General features: G+C 42.5%; 1 protein-coding gene across 3 annotated transcripts in view; it reads right to left on the reverse strand.

Annotated features, from left to right (window-relative positions):
* LOC139380305 (transmembrane O-mannosyltransferase targeting cadherins 4) overlaps positions 1-20,016 on the reverse strand; it is a 43,843-nt gene that overhangs the window by 15,828 nt on the left and 7,999 nt on the right. The window contains exons 4-16 of one of the 3 annotated variants that reach the window (XR_011628434.1): positions 14,421-14,637; positions 12,119-12,210; positions 10,437-10,533; positions 10,030-10,122; positions 5,041-5,202; positions 4,342-4,544; positions 3,485-3,659; positions 3,125-3,256; positions 2,828-2,907; positions 2,481-2,588; positions 2,185-2,326; positions 564-678; positions 235-296 (exon numbers count right to left, since the gene is read on the reverse strand). Coding sequence is in view for 2 of the 3 variants with exons in the window: in XM_071122896.1 (XP_070978997.1) it covers positions 564-678; positions 2,185-2,326; positions 2,481-2,588; positions 2,828-2,907; positions 3,125-3,256; positions 3,485-3,659; positions 4,342-4,544; positions 5,041-5,202; positions 10,030-10,122; positions 10,437-10,537; positions 12,123-12,210; positions 14,421-14,637 (1,616 nt within the window). In the remaining variant the exon portion in view is untranslated. Of the gene's footprint in view, positions 1-234; positions 297-563; positions 679-2,184; positions 2,327-2,480; positions 2,589-2,827; positions 2,908-3,124; positions 3,257-3,484; positions 3,660-4,341; positions 4,545-5,040; positions 5,203-10,029; positions 10,123-10,436; positions 10,538-12,118; positions 12,211-14,420; positions 14,638-20,016 lie in introns of all 3 variants that reach the window. The other 2 variants (XM_071122896.1, XM_071122895.1) reach the window with 2 other exon arrangements.

Below are 20,016 nucleotides of genomic sequence, written 5' to 3' on the forward strand. Positions count from 1 at the left end.
TCAAACAAACTGAGGCGGCAAACATTGTGAAAATTTATATTTGTGTCATTCTCAAAACTTTTGGCCACGACTGTACAGTGAAATAAAACAATAAGAACTAGCCAAGACAGCAGTAGACAAGATATATTGACATTAGAGAGAGGTAAAAAGCAAACACAAATGTAGATCAGGAGAGCTAAGACAACAACGGGTAAATGGCAATGAATGGACAGAGTTTGTCAGTTAGGTACATACAGGATCTGCGTTCGAGGCTGGGGCCGACAGGTACTCCCTTCACAGAACAGCACAAACTGTCTCTAACCAGAATAGAAAGAGGAGTGTGAGTCCCCGGTGCACAACTGAGCAAGAGGACAATGACATTAAAGTGTCTCATTTGAGAAACAGATTTTATGTTGTGCTTATGTTGTGTTCACTTTAGGTGAAGCAGTGCTACCAATTTAAATGACTTTATTTAGAGCCTTGGGTGCGCATGCATGTGGTAGTGTGTGTGTGTCTGTGAAAGTGTGTGTTAGAAGTGTGTATGTGGTGTACGTGCATGTGGCAGTGTGTGTGTGTGTGGTTACCAGTGTTGTCCAGTAGTATGACCATGTTGTTCCATGCCAGGCTGTGGTCAGGCTTTAGCACTGTAGCATTCCTCCACGCATTCAGAGCATCTAGGTGTCTGTTCAGGTCTGCATACTAGACAAATAAAAAGCATGAGCTTGCACACACCCAGAGGAAATGATTTAGGTGCTGACTAACGGTGAATAAACAGTAAGCTTTAAAAACAAAGAGCTGCACACTCCACAGGTATAAGCTCCTAGTCATTTACTGGCTAAAAACACACCAACGTTTCGGCATCGCTGTGCCTTCTTCAGGGTGATGTTATGAATGCTTGAACCAGGTTATGTAGATTTCCTACATTACCATTCTAGCAAACCACATCACCTTCATTCATCATCAAAGCCACAATCTGCAGTCTGTGTTTGAGGCTTACAGCAGCCTTGCCACTAGGTTTGGAACAGAACAAGCTACAGAACCTTATCGGGAAAGGTTACCACTCTCAAATCTATTGAATTCACTTTTTCTACATAGACTGATCAACATGATACATTTAAACATATAGTTTATTTAACCTTACAGTTTGGGGTACAACAGTACTGAGCTCATAAGGCAATTAATAACATATCCTTCAATAATTAATTAGTGTAAATTGTATTGACTGTTAGACAGTAGGAAAGCTTACGGATGGTGGCTTTAAGTCCAACCTCGGTTGGTGGCTTTAAGTCCAACCTCGGTTGGTGGCTTTAAGTCTAACCTCGGTTGGTGGCTTTAAGTCCAACCTCGGTTGGTGGCTTTAAGTCCAACCTCGGTTGGTGGCTTTAAGTCCAACCTCGGTTGGTGGCTTTAAGTCCAACCTCGGTTGGTGGCTTTAAGTCCAACCTCGGTTGGTGGCTTTAAGTCCAACCTCGGTTGGTGGCTTTAAGTCCAACCTCGGTTGGTGGCTTTAAGTCCAACCTCGGTTGGTGGCTTTAAGTCTAACCTCGGTTGGTGGCTTTAAGTCCAACCTCGGTTGGTGGCTTTAAGTCCAACCTCGGTTGGTGGCTTTAAGTCCAACCTCGGTTGGTGGCTTTAAGTCTAACCTCGGTTGGTGGCTTTAAGTCCAACCTCGGTTGGTGGCTTTAAGTCCAACCTCGGTTGGTGGCTTTAAGTCCAACCTCGGTTGGTGGCTTTAAGTCTAACCTCGGTTGGTGGCTTTAAGTCCAACCTCGGTTGGTGGCTTTAAGTCCAACCTCGGTTGGTGGCTTTAAGTCCAACCTCGGTTGGTGGCTTTAAGTCCAACCTCGGTTGGTGGCTTTAAGTCCAACCTCGGTTGGTGGCTTTAAGTCTAACCTCGGTTGGTGGCTTTAAGTCCAACCTCGGTTGGTGGCTTTAAGTCCAACCTCGGTTGGTGGCTTTAAGTCCAACCTCGGTTGGTGGCTTTAAGTCCAACCTCGGTTGGTGGCATTAAGTCCAACCTCGGTTGGTGGCATTAAGTCCAACCTCGGTTGGTGGCTTTAAGTCCAACCTCGGTTGGTGGCTTTAAGTCCAACCTCGGTTGGTGGCTTAAAGTCCAACCTCAGTTGGTGGCTTAAAGTCCAACCTCGGTTGGTGGCTTTAAGTCCAACCTCGGTTGGTGGCTTTATGTCCAACCTTTGCACTCACCAGGCGTCCCAGGTTGTAGTAACAGTCAGGGTATTTCTTCCGGAATTGGATGGCGTTCCAGTAGCTCTGCTCTGCTTCCTTAAACTTCTTCAGACTGTTTTGCACTATTCCCAGATTCATCCACGCTGCTGCAAAGTCCGGCCTTTCTCAGAAGAACACCACAGTTGCGTTTAATGTCCGGAATGTTTTGTTTTTTTGTGAAGTCAAAGGCTAATAAAGTTATATCTGTGATTCTTTTCTGTGTGCATGTACATGCATGCATATGTTCGTGCATGACAGTGTGTGTGTCCACCTACTGTACGAGTACAGCTTTTGCCAGAAGCTCCTCTGCCTCCACCAATTTGTTCCTCTCTTTCAGGATGTTGCCTAGGTTGTTCATAGCGTGGACATACGTAGGGTGCAACCTGACACAAAACACAGCTGAGAGGTTCAATGGTTTCAGCCGTAGGTTTGATAAAGTGTTATCGTGACATGTGCTTTCCAATGCGACTCTGTTCCAATATCCACAGTAGCATAACACCTAGTTTGAAACAATATTTTGGGTGTAAGTGATATACAAGTATGGACATTGGAATGTAACCTACATGTACCATAGAACTATAGAAAAACTCATATTGAGAGTGTGAACCTGTAGTATTCGTACCTGACTGCCTCTCTGTAGTACTTGATGGCAGCACTGGTGTTCCCTCTGTCTGCTAGGTTCTTACCCACATTATAATGCACCTGGAGAGGGAAAGACAAAAAACAAACAAAATAAAACTAATAAAATTCAAATAAAACTTATTTTGAATAGTTTGGGAATCATTTTCATGACAGCTTGAGGACCCAATATGGTCTGACAAAGAGGCAGACAGACAGACACACCAATCGATGCACCAGTAATCCTGACAGACAGACAAGCCAGCAAGAAAGATAGACACATCAGACAGACAGACACCACCTTGGCATTGAGTGGACAGACTGACAGGGCGCTGGTGAAGAGGCTCTGCTCGGACCGCCACTGGTGACTGCGCAGGGCACAGCGAGCCACATACACACATAGCAGGGCCAGCAGGGAGGCACGGAGCAGCCCCTACAACACACAAGATTGAGGACCATCCGTTACAACAGGACAATGAAGTGAAGGCAATGAAGTGAACCCTGTTTGATTCAGCTCCGTCCTAACAGTCTTAAATCCTCCATCTCTTTTCAATGTCCAACAAAAGACTGGATCAGGTGACAAAAACATTTGGGAGAACCTCAAATATATGTGATGTGTAGCTTTTAGCTGGGCGAGGGTGTGTGTGTGTATATTCTCTACCTTGCATCTGCTCCAGCGGCCGCAGCAGTGTCCCAGGGCGTAGGCCAGTAGCAGACAGTAGCCAGCGGAGGAGAGGTAGAGGACCCTCTCTGCAATGACGAAGCCAACCCTGAAGAATATGTTGCAGGCGGGCAGGAAGGGGACTACCAGCAGCACCAGACCCAGGGTCAACGTCCTGACAAGATTCACAGGGTCAAAGTAACACTTTGTAATATTTGGATGAACAGGGAGTACAGGGGGCCCCCATGTTGAGGATCAGAGGGGCGGACGTGTTGTTGCCTACCTTCACCACTTTTGGTCGGCCCACCTGAACTCACACCTATTATTTGAATGAGGGTCTGCAGTGAACAGGACGTGAGGAGGACGAGGTGGGTGGGTGTTTCACTGCTTTCACCAGTCTATAGAAAAGGTCATGGTCATACCGACATCCTTTAAAAAAAACCTTGGTGGAAGTGGAAACATAACACTGGGCTAATGAAGTATAGTAGGAAAAAAACAGAAAGACCTGCACACTATATATGCTTCCAATTACCACCTTTATTGGCAACATTTCAAAGGATTTTCATCAGAGCATATTCAGTGTGCTGGCCTTTGTTCTTTTCACTGCTTGGACCCCTAAAAAACACGGTTACATAATACTTACAACACATAGACATACTGTGTAATATACAGTTGTAAATCAGCTGAGATTATTCTGAATGTTTCTATAAAGTGATCAGAGGTGATGCTTGAATCACATTCCATCCACTGTTCATAACTGAGTAACTAACATTGTATCCAAACATGTTTTATCTTGACAACAGTGTGTGTGTGTGCGTGTGTGTGTGTGCACACGTGTCGGCTGAGCTCTCTCCTACCTCCTCCTCTGGCTGTCCTGTGAGCATAAGGCTTGGCTTATCAAGCCTATCAGGAAGCACCAGAGCAGCAGCAGCCAGGCCGTCCTCCAATCAAACGCTGACTTAATGAGGGGCACACAGCCCATGGACCAATCAAAACACAGCCACCAGGGACACAGCAGCACCCAGGCATTCAGTGAGTAGTAGTAATTATAGTTGACTATCTGCCAATCACACAGAACAGGACAGGGGATGAGAATGAAAGAGGGGAGGGAGAGAGAGAGAGAGAGAGAGAGAGTGGGAAGGAGGGGAGAGAGAGAGTGGGAGGGAGAGGGAGAATGGGAGGGAGAGAGAGAGAAAGAGAGAGAGAGCAGAGTGAGAGAGCAGAGTGAGATGGCAGAGTAAGATGGCAGAGTGTGAGGAAAAAGGAGAGAGAGAGGGAAAAAATAAGAACATTTGAAATAAAAAAATACGATTATGATTGTTGTACTACTACAGAGGTCTGCGTGGTGATAGTTAGATGTTTTCAACTATCAAGATCACATCCTAAAAAGACCATCCAAAACCAAAAAACTTAATCCATTTAGATTTAGTATTCTGACATAACTTTAAAATAATTTCCTTCCATAAAGGAGGGTGAGGTTACAAATTACCATAAGAGTCGTTATTTAGCCTACACACTCTATCCAGTATCATTCAAATAGGTAAAACACGACTCACTCTGAGAAAGACATTGTCTGCAAAGGATGCTGGGTTGTCTACTTCAGTGAAGGCGGGGGGCCCAGTTCCCATGATTCTCCAGCGGGCGTACAGCAGGGAGGCTCCGCCCATGGCCAGCAGAGCCAATCGGATCAGGAGGCCCGTCCGCACCCGCTCACTCACCTGACACGACACACACCAGAAAAACATAGTAATAGAGGAGTCCACAACAACAACAGCCCGAGTCCAAATTAGGTACACTTACCTAACCATAACCATAGGGTACATGATCGGTACATGTTAGAAGGCTATTCTGGTGCATTTCCATACAGGATTTACCCCAGTGTTTTACCCAAAAGGCTCAGAATTTTGTTTCCATCTACGCGGGGCCGACATGTGTCTCACTGGCCATGGCTCCGGCGGTCATGCTCTCACTTTGGGTCAAAGCCAAGCAACTGGTACTTTTCAGCCTGCATTTACATAACAATGGCAAACTGTGAACTTTCTCATTCTCACAAAGCCACTGTTATTATTATGCAGAGGTTGTTGATTTTGCTTTTCACAAACCCTTTCTGTCAGCCCTAGCTACGAAAACACAACTTCCCTAGTATAACATAAGGGCATATAGAGTAGTGTAACAGGAAAAGCAACATAATTAGTGTAAGAGGTAGAGCCCGACCAATAGTATCCTTTTACTGATGTATTTGTATTGCCGTTTGATCCATTGGAAAGGACATATACAAGATGTGGAGAAAGTAGTAGTTCATAGAATTTGACTTTATTGTGCATGGACTTAATGCCACCAACTGCTTAAGAAATCTCTCATAAATGTTTATGTTTTTGCAGAGATCTTAGCCGCACAATTTTACATTAACTAAGATGTTTGGTGCAGAAAAACTGGGCATGAAAATGAGTAATCTCTCATTGAATGACAAGACTTGAAGAATCCCTACTGTTGACCAATCACCGACGAAAGGGCATAGACTTCGGCTTGCCTCGAGAAAAGATGTCTTGTGCCTGAAAAGCTGATAAAACCCTTACCGAAGTACAAAAACGTCACAAAATGTCATCATATATGCACAAACACTTCCAAACTGTTTCGGCTGGGAAGCATGCAGATGCCTTAAGTCAGAGAGGAGAGTGAACAACTGTGAACTAACTCTTAGTCTTACTGCTACCACTTTATTGAGCTGGCCAGCTCAATAAAAGTGCCAAAAATGCACCCTGGGCATATACCATTACGTGAAGTGTCTTGGTAGGATGTCAGGTGTCTCGACAAACAATTGATGGGGCGTACCAAGTAAGTGCCGTGCTAAGAACATTCAACTCTGTGGTAACGTTAATGCCCTCTAGTGAAGCCAGCGAGATCTAGTGTTATATATGCTCTTTGCGAAGCATATTCCTCAAGCTCTGTCATTCAAATGTTTTCCGAGACACACACAAAAAAAAAACTTGGCGGTTTACAAAGTAGCACTTTGCAGCTACGTTTTGATGTATGGGTTCATTGTCACTTGATAGGGACTGGTTCAAATTCACGTTTCGCCAATCGCTAATCCATTTCCTTGACAAGTGCTAGCTAGCCAGCCATCTAACTAGCTGTGTGAGAGTTCTTGACGCCATTCACTGAAGCTTAGTAGTATCAAGAATCCTTGGGACGTCCCTACGCTAAACCTGAACCATTACACTAAACATTTGTTTGGAGGTCCCAAGGATCCCAGATAGCACAAAGACAAAGCTTGTTTTTCCTTTCAAGTGATTACCAGAATTCAGTGGCTACAGCCTTACAATCGATGAAAACATAGCTAATTACTAATACACTGAAAATGTGTCCTGTCGTTGTTTTCCAGCTGGCTAGCATGAGGCAGCTCATTCTTCAGAGCCTAGGCATTTATTTGTTGATGATGGAATCAGTGCAGTTTATTCTCCTTTCACTAGATTAGAGTAACACCATTTTTACATTAAACATCTCTTTCTGGTGCTCCTAAATTATTACATGAATGTTCTTTCCTCAAATGTAAGACATCAAAGTTGAGTATCTTCGTACGGAAGTTTTTTTTTTAATTTCAGCTAAAATAAAAATAAATCGGCACATATCCGTTATTGATTAATATTTCCACTCTCTAAAATCGGAAAAACAAAAAATCCCATATCGTACAGGCTCTAGTTAGACATACACTCATATAATCATGGTTTTAATGGTTATATGAGTGTATGGTGAAATTATGTTACAATAGCTACGATGCAATATCCATACCTGCATTCTACCGACGGTATGATTTTAAATACCGTACAAAAGAAAAATCTGAAATAGTCAATTGAGCCAGTCACATAAGTGTATGTTTCTTTACAAAAAACGAATGGAGCAAACGTAACATGACGATCCACTGTTGAGCAACCCAAGAGAGTTGATCAGTTTAAACTTTAAATTCACTACTAATGTTTGCCAGCTAAATACGTAAGAAGTGTCAAATACATTTTCTCCAGCTCAGGGCTCCGGCTATGCATTTAGTTTGCTAGTTTTCTAGCTAGCCCAGTTTCAACTCCACAATGTACAGAGCATTCGAAAAGTATACAGACCCCTTCGATTTTCCCACATTTTCTTACATTAAAGTCTTACTTTAAAATACCCCATAATGGCAAAGCAAAAACAGTTTCTTAGAAATGTTTACAAATAAATAAATAAATAACTAATTTAAGTAAGTATTCAGACCCTTTGCTATGAGACTCAAAATTGACATCAGGTGCATCCTGTTTCCATTGATCATCCTTGAGATGTTTCTACAACTTGATTGGAGTCCACCTTTGGTAAATTCAATTGATTGGACATGATTTGGAAAGGCGCATACCTGTCTATGTAAGGTCCGACAGTTGTCCGTAGAGCTCCGAGACAGGATTGTGTTGAGGCACAGATCTGGGGAAGGGTACCAAAACATTTCTGCAGCATTGAAGGTCCCCAAAAACACAGTGGCCTCCATCATTCTAAAATGAAAGAAGTTTGGAACCACCAAGACCCTTCCTAGAGCTGGCCTACCAGCCAAACTGAGCAATCGAGGGAGAAGGGCCTTGGTCAGGGAGGTGACCAAGAACACGATGTCACTGAGAGAGCTCCAGAGTATCTCTGCGGAGACGGGAGAACCTTCCAGAAGGACAACCATCTCTGCAGCACTCCAACAGTCAGGCCTTTATGGTAGAGTGGCCAGACGGAAGCCACTCCTCAGTAAAAGGCACATGGCAGCCTGCTTGGAGTTTACCAAAAGGCACCTAATGACTCTCAGACCATGAGAAATAAGATTCTCTGGTCTGATGACAACAAGAGTGAACACTTTGGCCTGAATGCCAAGCGTCACATCTGGAGGAAATCTGGCACCATCCCTACGGTGAAGCATGGTGGTGGCAGCATCACGCTGTGAGGACGTTTTTCAGCGGCAGGGAAGACTTGTCAGGATCGAGGGAAAGATGAACAGAGAAAGGTACAGAGATCCTTGATGAAAACCTGCTCCAGAGCGCTCAGGACCTCAGACTGGGGCGAAGGTTCACCTTCCTACAGGATAATGACCCTAAGGGTGTTGTTAGGTAATCCAAGTTTATCATTTTAAATGGCTAATTGATAATTAGAAAACCCTTTTGCAATTATGTTAACACAGCTGAAAACTGTTGTCCTGATTAAAGAAGCAATACAACTGGCCTTCTTTAGACTAGTTGAGTATCTGGAGCATCAGCTTTTGTGGGTTCGTTTACAGGCCCAAAATGGCCAGAAACAATTAACTTTCCTAAACTCGTCAATCTATTCTTGTTCTGAGAAATGAAGGCTATTCCATGCGAGAAATTGACAAGAAACTGAAGATCTCGTACAACGCTGTATACTACTCCCTTCACAGAACAAACTGTCTCTAACCAGACTAGAAAGAGGAGTGGGAGGCCCCGGTGCACAACTGAGCAAAAGGACAGGTACATCAGAGTGTCTAGTTTGAGAAACATATGTTAAAAAGAAAAGGCCATATCTCAGACTGGCAAAGAAAAGATGAAGATAGGAAAAAGAACACAGACACCGGACAGAGGAAGATTGGAAAAAAGTGTTATGGACAGATGAATCTAAGTTAGAGGTGTTCGTTTGGATCACAAAGAAGATCACAAAGAAGAAAATATGCTGGAGTAGTGCTTGACGCAATCTGTCAAGCATGGTGGAAGCAATATGATGGTCTAGGGGTGATTTGGTGGTGGTAAAGTGGGAGATTTTTACAAGGTAAAAGGGATCTTGAAGAAGGAAGGCTATCACTCCATTTTGCAACGTCATGCCATACCCTGTGGAAGGCGCTTAATTGGAGACAATTTCCTCCTTCAACAGGACAATGACCCAAAGCACAGCTCCAAACTATGCAATAACTATTTAGGGAAGACGCAGTCAACTGGTATTCTGTCTTTAATGGAGTGGCCAGCACAGTCACCCGATCTCAACCCTATTGAGCTGTTGTGGGAGTAGCTTGACCGTAAGAAGTGCCTATCAAGCCAATCCAATTTGTGGGAGGTTCTTCAGGAAGCATGGGGTGAAATCTCTTCAGATTACCTCAACAAATTGACAACTAGAATGCCAAAGGTCTGCAAGGCTGTAATTGCTGCAAATTGAGGATTCTTTGATGAAAAGCAGTTTGAAGGACACTATAATTTAAATTAAAAATAATTATTTATAACCTTGTCAACGTCTTGGCTATATTTCCTATTCATTTTGCAACTCATTTCATGTATGTGTTCATGGAAAACAAGGACATTTCTAAGTGATGCCAAACTTTTGAACGGTAGTGTATATTTTTTACGTTCGGACAGAAATAGCGCCCCTTGTGTGCAGTGCCGGTAATACCATACATCCCAGTATGGTACAAGAACATTATAAATGTATGAAAATCTGGATACCTCCCAACCCTAGCGAATGTCACTGTTCCAATGTCCACACTAGCATACCTTGTAGAATAAAGACATGTATTGGGCATTGTAAGTAGTATGCTAGTTACTCACGTCTTCTGCTTTCCTTCTGAGGAACAGCCTCTGGCTCAGCTCGTAGACATTTACATTACAGATGAGAAGGACATCAAAGGCAGCGTTCACCCCCTGAGAGAAGAGAGAAACATTAGAGATTAGACATTCAAGCACAATATAAACCAGCGACAGACATCAGATAATTGCTGGGTCAAGTTCACAAGAGTTAAATATAGGCTACAAATGTATTAGGCTTCCATTACACAAGCTTAGTCATAAACACAATGTACTGTATATGACTATCAAGAGAGTGGCGCTAGCTATGCCAAGGTTGTGAGTTTAATTCTCGCAGGGATCACATACTAAATATCTACGCACTTTGGATAAAAGCAGCTACTAGGTCGCATTTAATTAACAGTAAGGTGAGGATGTTTTGACACGCCTACCAGGACTGTGATGCCTTGTTCTTTGCAGAGCATGGCCGCAGCGCACAGCAAGAGGCTCACGGCAATCCAATGGATGGAAAACTTCTCCTCGCTCTCCCTACCTGCAGAAGACATCCATAGATGAGTGAGACGTAGTTCATAAATTAAATATTCAAACGATAAAATGGTTTCTGCATTACAGTGGGGCAAAAAAGTATTTAGTCAGCCACTAATTGTGCAAGTTCTCCCACTTAAAAGGATGAGAGAGGCCTGTAACTTTCATCATAGGTACACTTCAACTATGACAGACAAAATGAGAAAAAAAATCCAGAATATCAAATTGTAGGATTTTTAATGAATTTATTTGCAAATTATGGTGGAAAATAACTATTTGGTCAATAACAAAAGTTTATCTCAATACTTTGTTATATACCCTTTGTTGGCAATGACAGAGGTCAAACGTTTTCTGTAAGTCTTCACAAGGTTTTCACACACTGTTGCTGGTATTTTGGCCCATTCCTCCATGCAGATCTCCTCTAGAGCAGTGATGTTTTGGGGCTGTTGCTGGGCAACATGGACTTTCAACTCCCTCCAAAGATTGTCTATGGGGTTGAGATCTGGAGACTGGCTAGGCCACTCCAGGACCTTGAAATGCTTCTTACGAAGCCACTCCTTCGTTGCCCGGGCGGTGTGTTTGGGATCATTGTCATGCTGAAAGACCCAGCCACGTTTCATCTTCAATGCCCTTGCTGATGGAAGGAGGTTTTCACTCAAAATCTCACGATACATGGCCCCATTCATTCTTTCCTTTACACGGATCAGTCATCCTGGTCCCTTTGCAGAAAAACAGCCACAAAGCATGATTTTTCCACCCCCATGCTTCACAGTGGGTATGGTGTTCTTTGGATGCATCTCAGTGTTCTTTGTCCTCCAAACACGACGAGTTGAGCTTTTACCAAAAAGTTATATTTTGGTTTCATCTGACCATATGACATTCTCCCAATCTTCTTCTGGATCATCCAAATGCTCTCTAGCAAACTTCAGACGGGCCTGGACATGTACTGGCTTAAGCAGGGGGACACGTCTGGCACTGCAGGATTTGAGTCCCTGGCGGCGTAGTGTGTTACTGATGGTAGGCTTTGTTACTTTGGTCCCAGCTCTCTGCAGGTCATTCACTAGGTCCCCCCGTGTGGTTCTGGGATTTTTGCTCACCGTTCTTGTGATCATTTTGACCCCACGGGGTGAGATCTTGCGTGGAGCCCCAGATCGAGGGAGATTATCAGTGGGCTTGTATGTCTTCTATTTCCTAATAATTGCTCCCACAGTTGATTTTTTCAAACCAAGCTTCTTACCTATTGCAGATTGAGTCTTCCCAGCCTGGTGCAGGTCTACCATTTTGTTTCTGGTGTCCTTTGGTTACTACATGATTCCATATGTGTTATTTCATAGTTTTGATGTCTTCACTATTATTCTACAATGTAGAAAAAAGTAAAAATAAATACTCTTGAATGAGTAGGTGTGTCCAAACATTTGACTGGTACTGTGTGTGTGTGTGTGTAATATATATACTTCCAAGACATATCAACTATGTTACTTGTGTACATTGAGACTTGTGTACATTGCCTATAGATGTGATGCATGTCCTTACTCTCTCTGTATACATTCAAGCAACCATGACACACCATCCTTAATGCATACAAAACCTACCTCCTCTGAAGGCTTTGCAGTAGGTCAGAAAGGAGAGCTGGAAGAACAGTGCACAAAGTAGGTCTGCCCGGCCTACAATCCCTGCCACCTGAAAGAGAGAAAGAGGGGTTTAATAACTTCTTATGGCTTGGGGGCAGTATTTCGACGTCTGGATGAGACGCGTGCCCAAAGTAAACTGCCTGTCACTCAGGCCCAGAAGCTAGGATATGCATTTAATTGGTAAATTTGGATAGAAAACACTAAAGTTTCCAAAACTGTTAAAATAATGTCTGTGAGTATAACAGAACTGATATGGAAGGCAAAAACCAGAGGAAAATCCATCCAGGAAGTGGGATTTTTTTGAAGTGAGTATTTTCAATTGAATGCCTATAGAGTATCTAATGGGTTAGGACCCAGATTGCTGTTTCTATGGCTTCCACTAGATGTCAACAGTCTTTAGACATTGTTTCAGACTTGTTTTAAGAAAAATTAAGAAGAATGAGATCTTTGTCAGTGGACTGTAGAATCATGCAGTGCTGGTATGCGCACGCTTCCTTGTTTTCCTTTCTATTGAATACGCTATTGTCCGGTTGAGATATTATCGATTATTTAGACAATTGACAACCTGAGGATTAATTATAAACATCGTTTGACATGTTTTCACGAACTTTACCGGTACTATTAGGATGTATTCATCTGCATATTTTGACTGCCTTTGAGCCAGTGGATTACTGAACAAAACGCGCCAACAAAACTGAGTTTTTGGGATATAAAGAAGGACTTTATCGAACAAAACAAACATTTATTGTGTAACAGGGTCTCTTGTGACTGCAACCATATGAAGATCATCAAAGGTAAGTGATTCATTTTATCACTATTTCTGACTTTTGTAATTCCTTTACTTGGTTGTAAAATGTTTGTATGTTTTTGTAAGCGGGGCGCTGTCCTCAGATAATCGCATGGTATGCTTTCGCCTTAAAGTCTTTTTGAAATCTGACAAAGCGTCTGGATTAACAAGAAGTTCATCTTTAAAACAATGTATGACACTTGTATTTTTTATGAATATTTATTATGACTATTTCTGTATTTTGAATTTGGCACTCTGCAATTTCACCAGATGTTGTTGAGGTGGGTAGCTATGTCCAGTTAAAAATCAACACCTATTATCTAATCTGCCTTTGGACTCTTCGGGTAGACCAGAAATGATGAAGGCAACTGTGTCAGCCAACAGATAGTCGGAATGTATATTTTAACAACCTGCACATGATCAAATGCAATAACGCAAATACACCATCTTTCTGTATCTGCTCCTGTACTGTATATAACAGCCTCACTGACAGCAGCCAATTAACATCCAGCGCAGGAGACTCTCATTACTGGCCTGTGTGTGCAGTGCATGTGTGTGTGTCCCTCTCTGTCGGGGTGTGTGTGTGTGAGAGAGTATATTACATATAGTGTGCATGATTTATACTGTGTCTGTATAGTGTGTACTGCATACATCCTGGAATCCTGGGGGCTATCTCCTTTGATAAGTGCAGCAGGCCTTGGGTCTGTGGTCTGCCCGCTCCCACCCCCAGGTCTCCCTCAGCCTGTTGCCCTCCCTGATTAAAGCCAGCCGAGAGCAGGGGGGGTGCAGCCCTCCAGCCGGGCACCGCAGCCCTCACACACCACAACCGGGTATGAATAAGCTTTTAATAGTCTGGGCCTCGCTCAAAACGCACACCTTTTCGATGCACACTCCGATTGAGATGGACCTTTGTTCCTGGCATGGCTCTAACGCATGTTTAATACAACAAACACCCGTGGATGTTGGAACACATGTAGTGATGGGAGGCTGTTATTATTTTGGAAAGTAAGTAAAGAGATATTGTTTGCCAGAGGGGGAATCATAGAATTGGACAAAGTCTATCAGTTCAAAATGTTACATATCAAATGGTACACCAGATATGGCCGCCATTACACAATTATCTACCATGGAATATTGCTTTGATTAAGGACGTCCCTTCTAGTCCATTCTGATTCTATTGAGCTAACAACCCAGTGTCATCATAGCTCCAGTGCCGGAGTTTGGTTTTGGTAACAGCACTGCCGACTCCGGACTATGCATTGCCCCTTGTAATGGGTCCGGGTTCAATCCCCAAGACTCCCACTTTTCATATTTGCGTACAGTACCCATCTCATAGGTCTCTTCCTCTCATCTCAGTCGTTCTCAATAAAACAAACAAATATTATGTGATAGACACGTATAGTATAGTACCTGTCTGTGTGTTTTCACTATTTCTTACATCCCTCCATTCCATACAATGTTTGTCTACTTACGCTTTCGGTGTGAACGGGGTGCGCTGCAAAGAGAAGACCAGCCAGGAGAGAAGCTTTGGGTGCGTGGTTGAGCCTGTTCCCATTCCCATCGTATGCCAAGCCACCGATCAGTACGGAGAACATGTCGATCATCAGCGCTGATATGAGACTGTGCAGGCCGATGTTCAGCACATGGAAGCCAACTGGGTGCAGCCCACCAGCCATGAGGTAGTTAAGCCTGGGTCCATAAAAGAGATGACAGCATGAATTCTACAAACAGATTTGAAAAAAATATATCAATAATACACAATGATATCAACAAAGTACAGTTGAAGTCAGAAGTTTACATACACTTAGGTTGGAGTCATTAAAACTCGTTTTTCAACCACTCCACGAATTTCTTGTTAATTAACAAACTATAGTTTTGGCAAGTCAGTTAGGACATCAACTTTGTGCATGACACAAGTAATTTATTCCAAAAATTGTTAACAGACAGATTTCACTTATAATTCACTGAATCACAATTCCAGTGGGTCAGAAGTTTACATACAAGTCGACAGTGCCTTTAAACGGCTTGAAAAATGTCAGAAAATTATGTCATGGCTTTAAAAGCTTCTGATAGGCTAATTTACATAATTTGAGTCAATTGGAGGTGTACCTGTGGATGTATTTCAAGGCCTACCTTCAAAGTCTGTGACACTTTGCTTGACATCATGGGAAAATCAAAAGAAATCAGCCAAGACCTCAGAAAAACAAGTCTGGTTCAAGTCTGGTTCACAAGTCCACAAGTCTGGTTCATCCTTCGGAGATATTTCCAAATGCCTGAAGGTACTACGTTCATCTGTACAAACAATAGTACACAAGTATAAACACCATGGGACCAAGCAGCCATCATACCGCTCAGGAAGGAGATGCGCTTTGTCTCCTAGAAATGAACGTACTTTGTTGCGAAAAGTGCAAATCAATCCCAGAACAGCAGCAAAGGACCTTGTGAAGATGCTGGAGGAAACCAGTACAAAAGTATCTATATCCTCAGTAAAACGAGTCCTATATCGAAATAATCTGAAAGGCCACTCAGCAAGGAAGAAGCCACTACTCCAAAACTGCCATAAAAAAAGCCAGACTACAGTTTGCAACTGCACATGGGGACAAAGATCGTACTTTTTGGAGAAATGTCCTCTGGTCTGACGAAACAAAAATAGAACTGTTGGCCATGACATAACATTTGGAGGAAAAAGGGGGATGCTTGCAAGCCAAAGAACACCATCCCAACCGTGAAGCACAGGGGTGACCGCATCATGTTGTGGGGGTGCTTTGCTGCAGAAGGGACTGGTGCACTTCATAGATAGTATCATGAAGTAGGAAGATGATGTGGATATATTGAAGCAACATCTCAAGACATCAGTTAAAGCTTGGTCACAAATGGGTTTTCCAAATGGACAATGATCCCAAGCATACTTCCAAAGTTGTGGAAAATGGCTTAAGGACAACAAAGTCAAGGTATTGGAGTGGCCATCACAAAACCCAGACCTCAATCCTACAGAACATTTGTGGGCAGAACTGAAAAAGCGTGTGCGAGTAAAATGGCCTACAAACCTGTCGCAGTTACACCCAACTTACTATGGGAAGCTTGTAGAAGGCTACCTGAAACATTTGACTCAAGTTAAACAATTTAAAGGCAATGCTACCAAATACTAATTGAGTGCATGTAATCTTCTGACCCACTGGGAATGTGATGAAAGAAATAAAAGCTGAAATTAACCATTCTCTCTAATATTATTCTGACATTTCACATTCTTAAAATAAAGTGGTGATCATAACTGACCAAAGACAGGCAATTTTTACTTGGATTAAATGTCTGGAATTGTGAAAAAACGGAGTTTAAATGTACTATCAAAATGGCTTAGCATGAGATATAATGGGACATTTTTATTTTTATTTCACCTTTATTTAACCAGGTAGGCTAGTTGAGAACAAGTTCTCATTTGCAACTGCGACATTGTGTACTTACTTGATAATACAAATACAGTACGAGTCAAAAGTTTGGACACACCTACTAATTCAAGGTTTTTTATTTATTTTTACTATTTTATATATAATTTACAATTGATAGGCTAATATTGTCACCCATCACACTGTTTTTGATTTAATCTTGTCTTTACATATACAGTACTAGTCAAATGTTTGGACACACCTACTAATTTTCACTATTTTCTACATTGTAGAATAATAGTGAAGACATCAAAACTATGAAATAACACATATCATGTAGTAATCAAAAAAGTGTTAAACAAATGTAAATATATTTTATATTTGAGATTCTTCAAAGTAGCCACCCTTTGCCTTGATGACAGATTTGCACACGCTTGCCACTCTCTCAACCAGCTTCATCTTGAATGCTTTTCCAACAAGCTTGAAGGAGTTTCCACATACGCTGAACACTTGTTGGCTGCTTTTCCTTCACTCTGCGGTCCAACTCATCCCAAACCATCTCATTTGGGTTGAGGTCAGGTGATTGTGGAGGCCAGTTCATCTGACGCAGCACTCCATCACTCTCCTTGGTCAAATATCCCTTACACAGTCTGGAGATGTGTTGGGACATTGTCCTGATGAAAAAAATGACAGTCTCACTCTGCACAAACCAGATGGGATGGCGTATTGCTTCAGAATGCTGTGGTAGCCATGCTGATTAAGTGTGCCTTGAATTCTAAATAAATCACTGACAGTGTCACCAGCAAATCCCCATCACACCTCCTCCTCCACGCTGGGAACCACACACGCAGAGATCATCCATTCACCTACTCTGTGTCTCACAAAGACACGGCAAATGGAACCAAGAATCTCAATTTAAATTTAAATTTCAATCTCATCATTAAAGTAATGATGGACTGTCATTTCTCTTTGCTTATTCGAGCTGTTCTTTCCATAATATGGACTTGATATTTTACCAAATAGGGCTATCTTCTGTATACCACCATTACCTTGTCACAACACAACTAATTTGCTCAAACGCATTAAGAAGGAAATTACTTCGACAAATACATTTTTAACAAGGCACACCTGTTAACTGAAATGCATTACAGGTGACAACCTCATGAAGCTGGTTGAGAGAATGCCAAGAGTGTGCACAGCTGTCATCAAGGCAAAGGGTGGCTAATTTGAAGAATATAAAATATATCTTGATTTGTTTACACTTTTTTGGTTACTACATGATTCCATGTGTTATTTCATATTTTTGATGTCTTCGCTATTATTCTACAATGTAGAAAATAGTAAAAATAAAGAAAAACCCCTGGAATGAGTAGGTGTGTCCAAACTTTGACTGGTACTGCATATCTGAATATTTATACAGAACAAAAAATACAAACACAACATGTAAAGTGTTGGTCCCATGTTTCATGAGCTGAAATAAAAAATGCCATACATTTTCCATACACACAGAAAAAACTAATTTCTCTCAAATTGTGCAGAAATTATTTTACATTCTGTTAGTGAGCATTTCTCCTTTACAAAGATAATCCATCCACCTGACAGGTGTGGCATATTAAGAAGCTGATTAAACAGCACGGTCATTACACAGGTACATCTTGTGCTGGGGACAATAAAAGGTCACTAAAATGTGCAGGTTTGTCACACAACACAATGCCACAAGTTTCTCAAGTTGAGGGAGCGTGCAATTGGCATGCTGATTGTAGGACACAACTGCATTTTATCAATGGCAATTTGATAAAACACCGTGATGAGATACCGAGGCCTATTGTTGTGCCATTTATCTGCCGCCATCACCTCATGTTACAGCATGATAAAGCACAGCCCCATGTCGCAAGGATCTGTACACAATTCCTGGAAGCTGACAATGTCCCAGTTCTTCCATGGCCTCCATACTCACCAGACATGTCACCCATTGAGCATGTTTGGGATGCTGTGGATTGATGTGTACGACAGGGTGTTCCAGTTCTTACCAATATCCAGAAACTTCACACATAAGAATGGGACAACATTCCACAATAAACAGCCTGATCAACTCTACGTTAGGGAGATTTGTCCCGCTGCATAAGGCAAATGGTGGTCACACCAGATACTGACTGGTTTTCTGATCCACGCCACTACAATTTTTTAAGGTATCTGTGACCAACAGATGCATATCTGTATTCCCAGTCATGTGAAATACTTAGATTAGGGCCTAATGCATTTATTTAAATTGACTGATTTCCTCATATGATCTGTAAAATGTTGCATGTTGTGTTGATATTTTTGTTCAGTGTACTTCAAATGAATGTGAAAGTAACTTAGAGATTTAAAGTGGTATTTGAACCCAGGTCTGGTTGTAATAGGTGATGTGATTAGTCCAAATATTAGCAACACAATGAATAGCAGTTTGGAATAGAATTGTGAAGGGTTGAGGTCAGGGCTCTGTGCAGGCCAGCCAACTTCTTCCAGACCGATCTCGACAACCATTTCTCTATGGACCTCACTTTGTGCACGGGGCATTGTCATGCTGAAACAGGAAAGGGCCTTCCCCAAACTTTTGCCACAAAGTTGGAAGCACAGAATCATCTAGAATGTCCTTGTATGCTGTAGCGTGAAGATTTCCCTTCACAGGAACTAAGGGCGCAAACCATGAAAAATAGCACAAGACCATTATTCCTCCTCCACCAAACGTTACAGTTGGAACTATGCATTGGGGCAGGTAGCGTTCTCCTGGAATCTGCCAAACACAGATTTGTCCGTCGGACTGCCAGATGGTGAAGCATGAGTCATCACTCCAGAGAACACGTTTCCACTCATCCAGAATCCAATGGTGGCGAGCTTTACACCACTCCAGCTGACGCTTGGCATTACAAAAATGGCGCCGGAAGAAATGGCAGCAGTTTTACAGGAGCCCAACCAATTGTGCTACTATGTGTTTTTTTCGTGTTATTTGGAACTTATTTTGTACATAATGTTTCCGCAACCGTATCTTACGGAAAAAAAAGAGCTTCTGGATATCAGGACAGCGATCACTCACCTCGGATTAGAAAAATATTTTTTCCACTAAAAAAGACGACGCTCAAGACGTTCTCCAAACACCCCACAGGACAAACACCCCACAGGACAAACACCCCACAGGACAAACACCCCACAGGACAAACACCCCACAGGACAAACACCCCACAGGACAAACACCCCACAGGACAAACATCCCACAGGACAAACACCCCACAGGACAAACATCCCACAGGACAAACACCCCACAGGACAAACATCCCACAGGACAAACACCCCACAGGACAAACACCCCACAGGACAAACATCCCACAGGACAAACACCCCACAGGACAAACACCCCACAGGACAAACACCCCACAGGACAAACACCCCACAGGACAAACATCCCCGTTATTTGCAAGAAGAAGCGACGCAGGTACAAAGAGCCGGTACAGAGGACAAAGAGCCTTGTCAGGACCCGGCAAAGGCGACTGGTAAAGCTACTACTACTAGCCAACGTGCAATCATTGGACAATAAATTAGACGAGGTATGATCACAAATATCCTACCAACTTCACAAAAAAAACTATAATATCCTGTGTTTCACGGAATCGTGGCTGAATGACAACATGGATATTCAGCTAGCGGG

The sequence above is a fragment of the Oncorhynchus clarkii genome, chromosome 22, assembly GCF_045791955.1.
Source record: "Oncorhynchus clarkii lewisi isolate Uvic-CL-2024 chromosome 22, UVic_Ocla_1.0, whole genome shotgun sequence".
In the NCBI taxonomy this organism is placed as follows: Eukaryota; Metazoa; Chordata; class Actinopteri; order Salmoniformes; family Salmonidae; genus Oncorhynchus; species Oncorhynchus clarkii.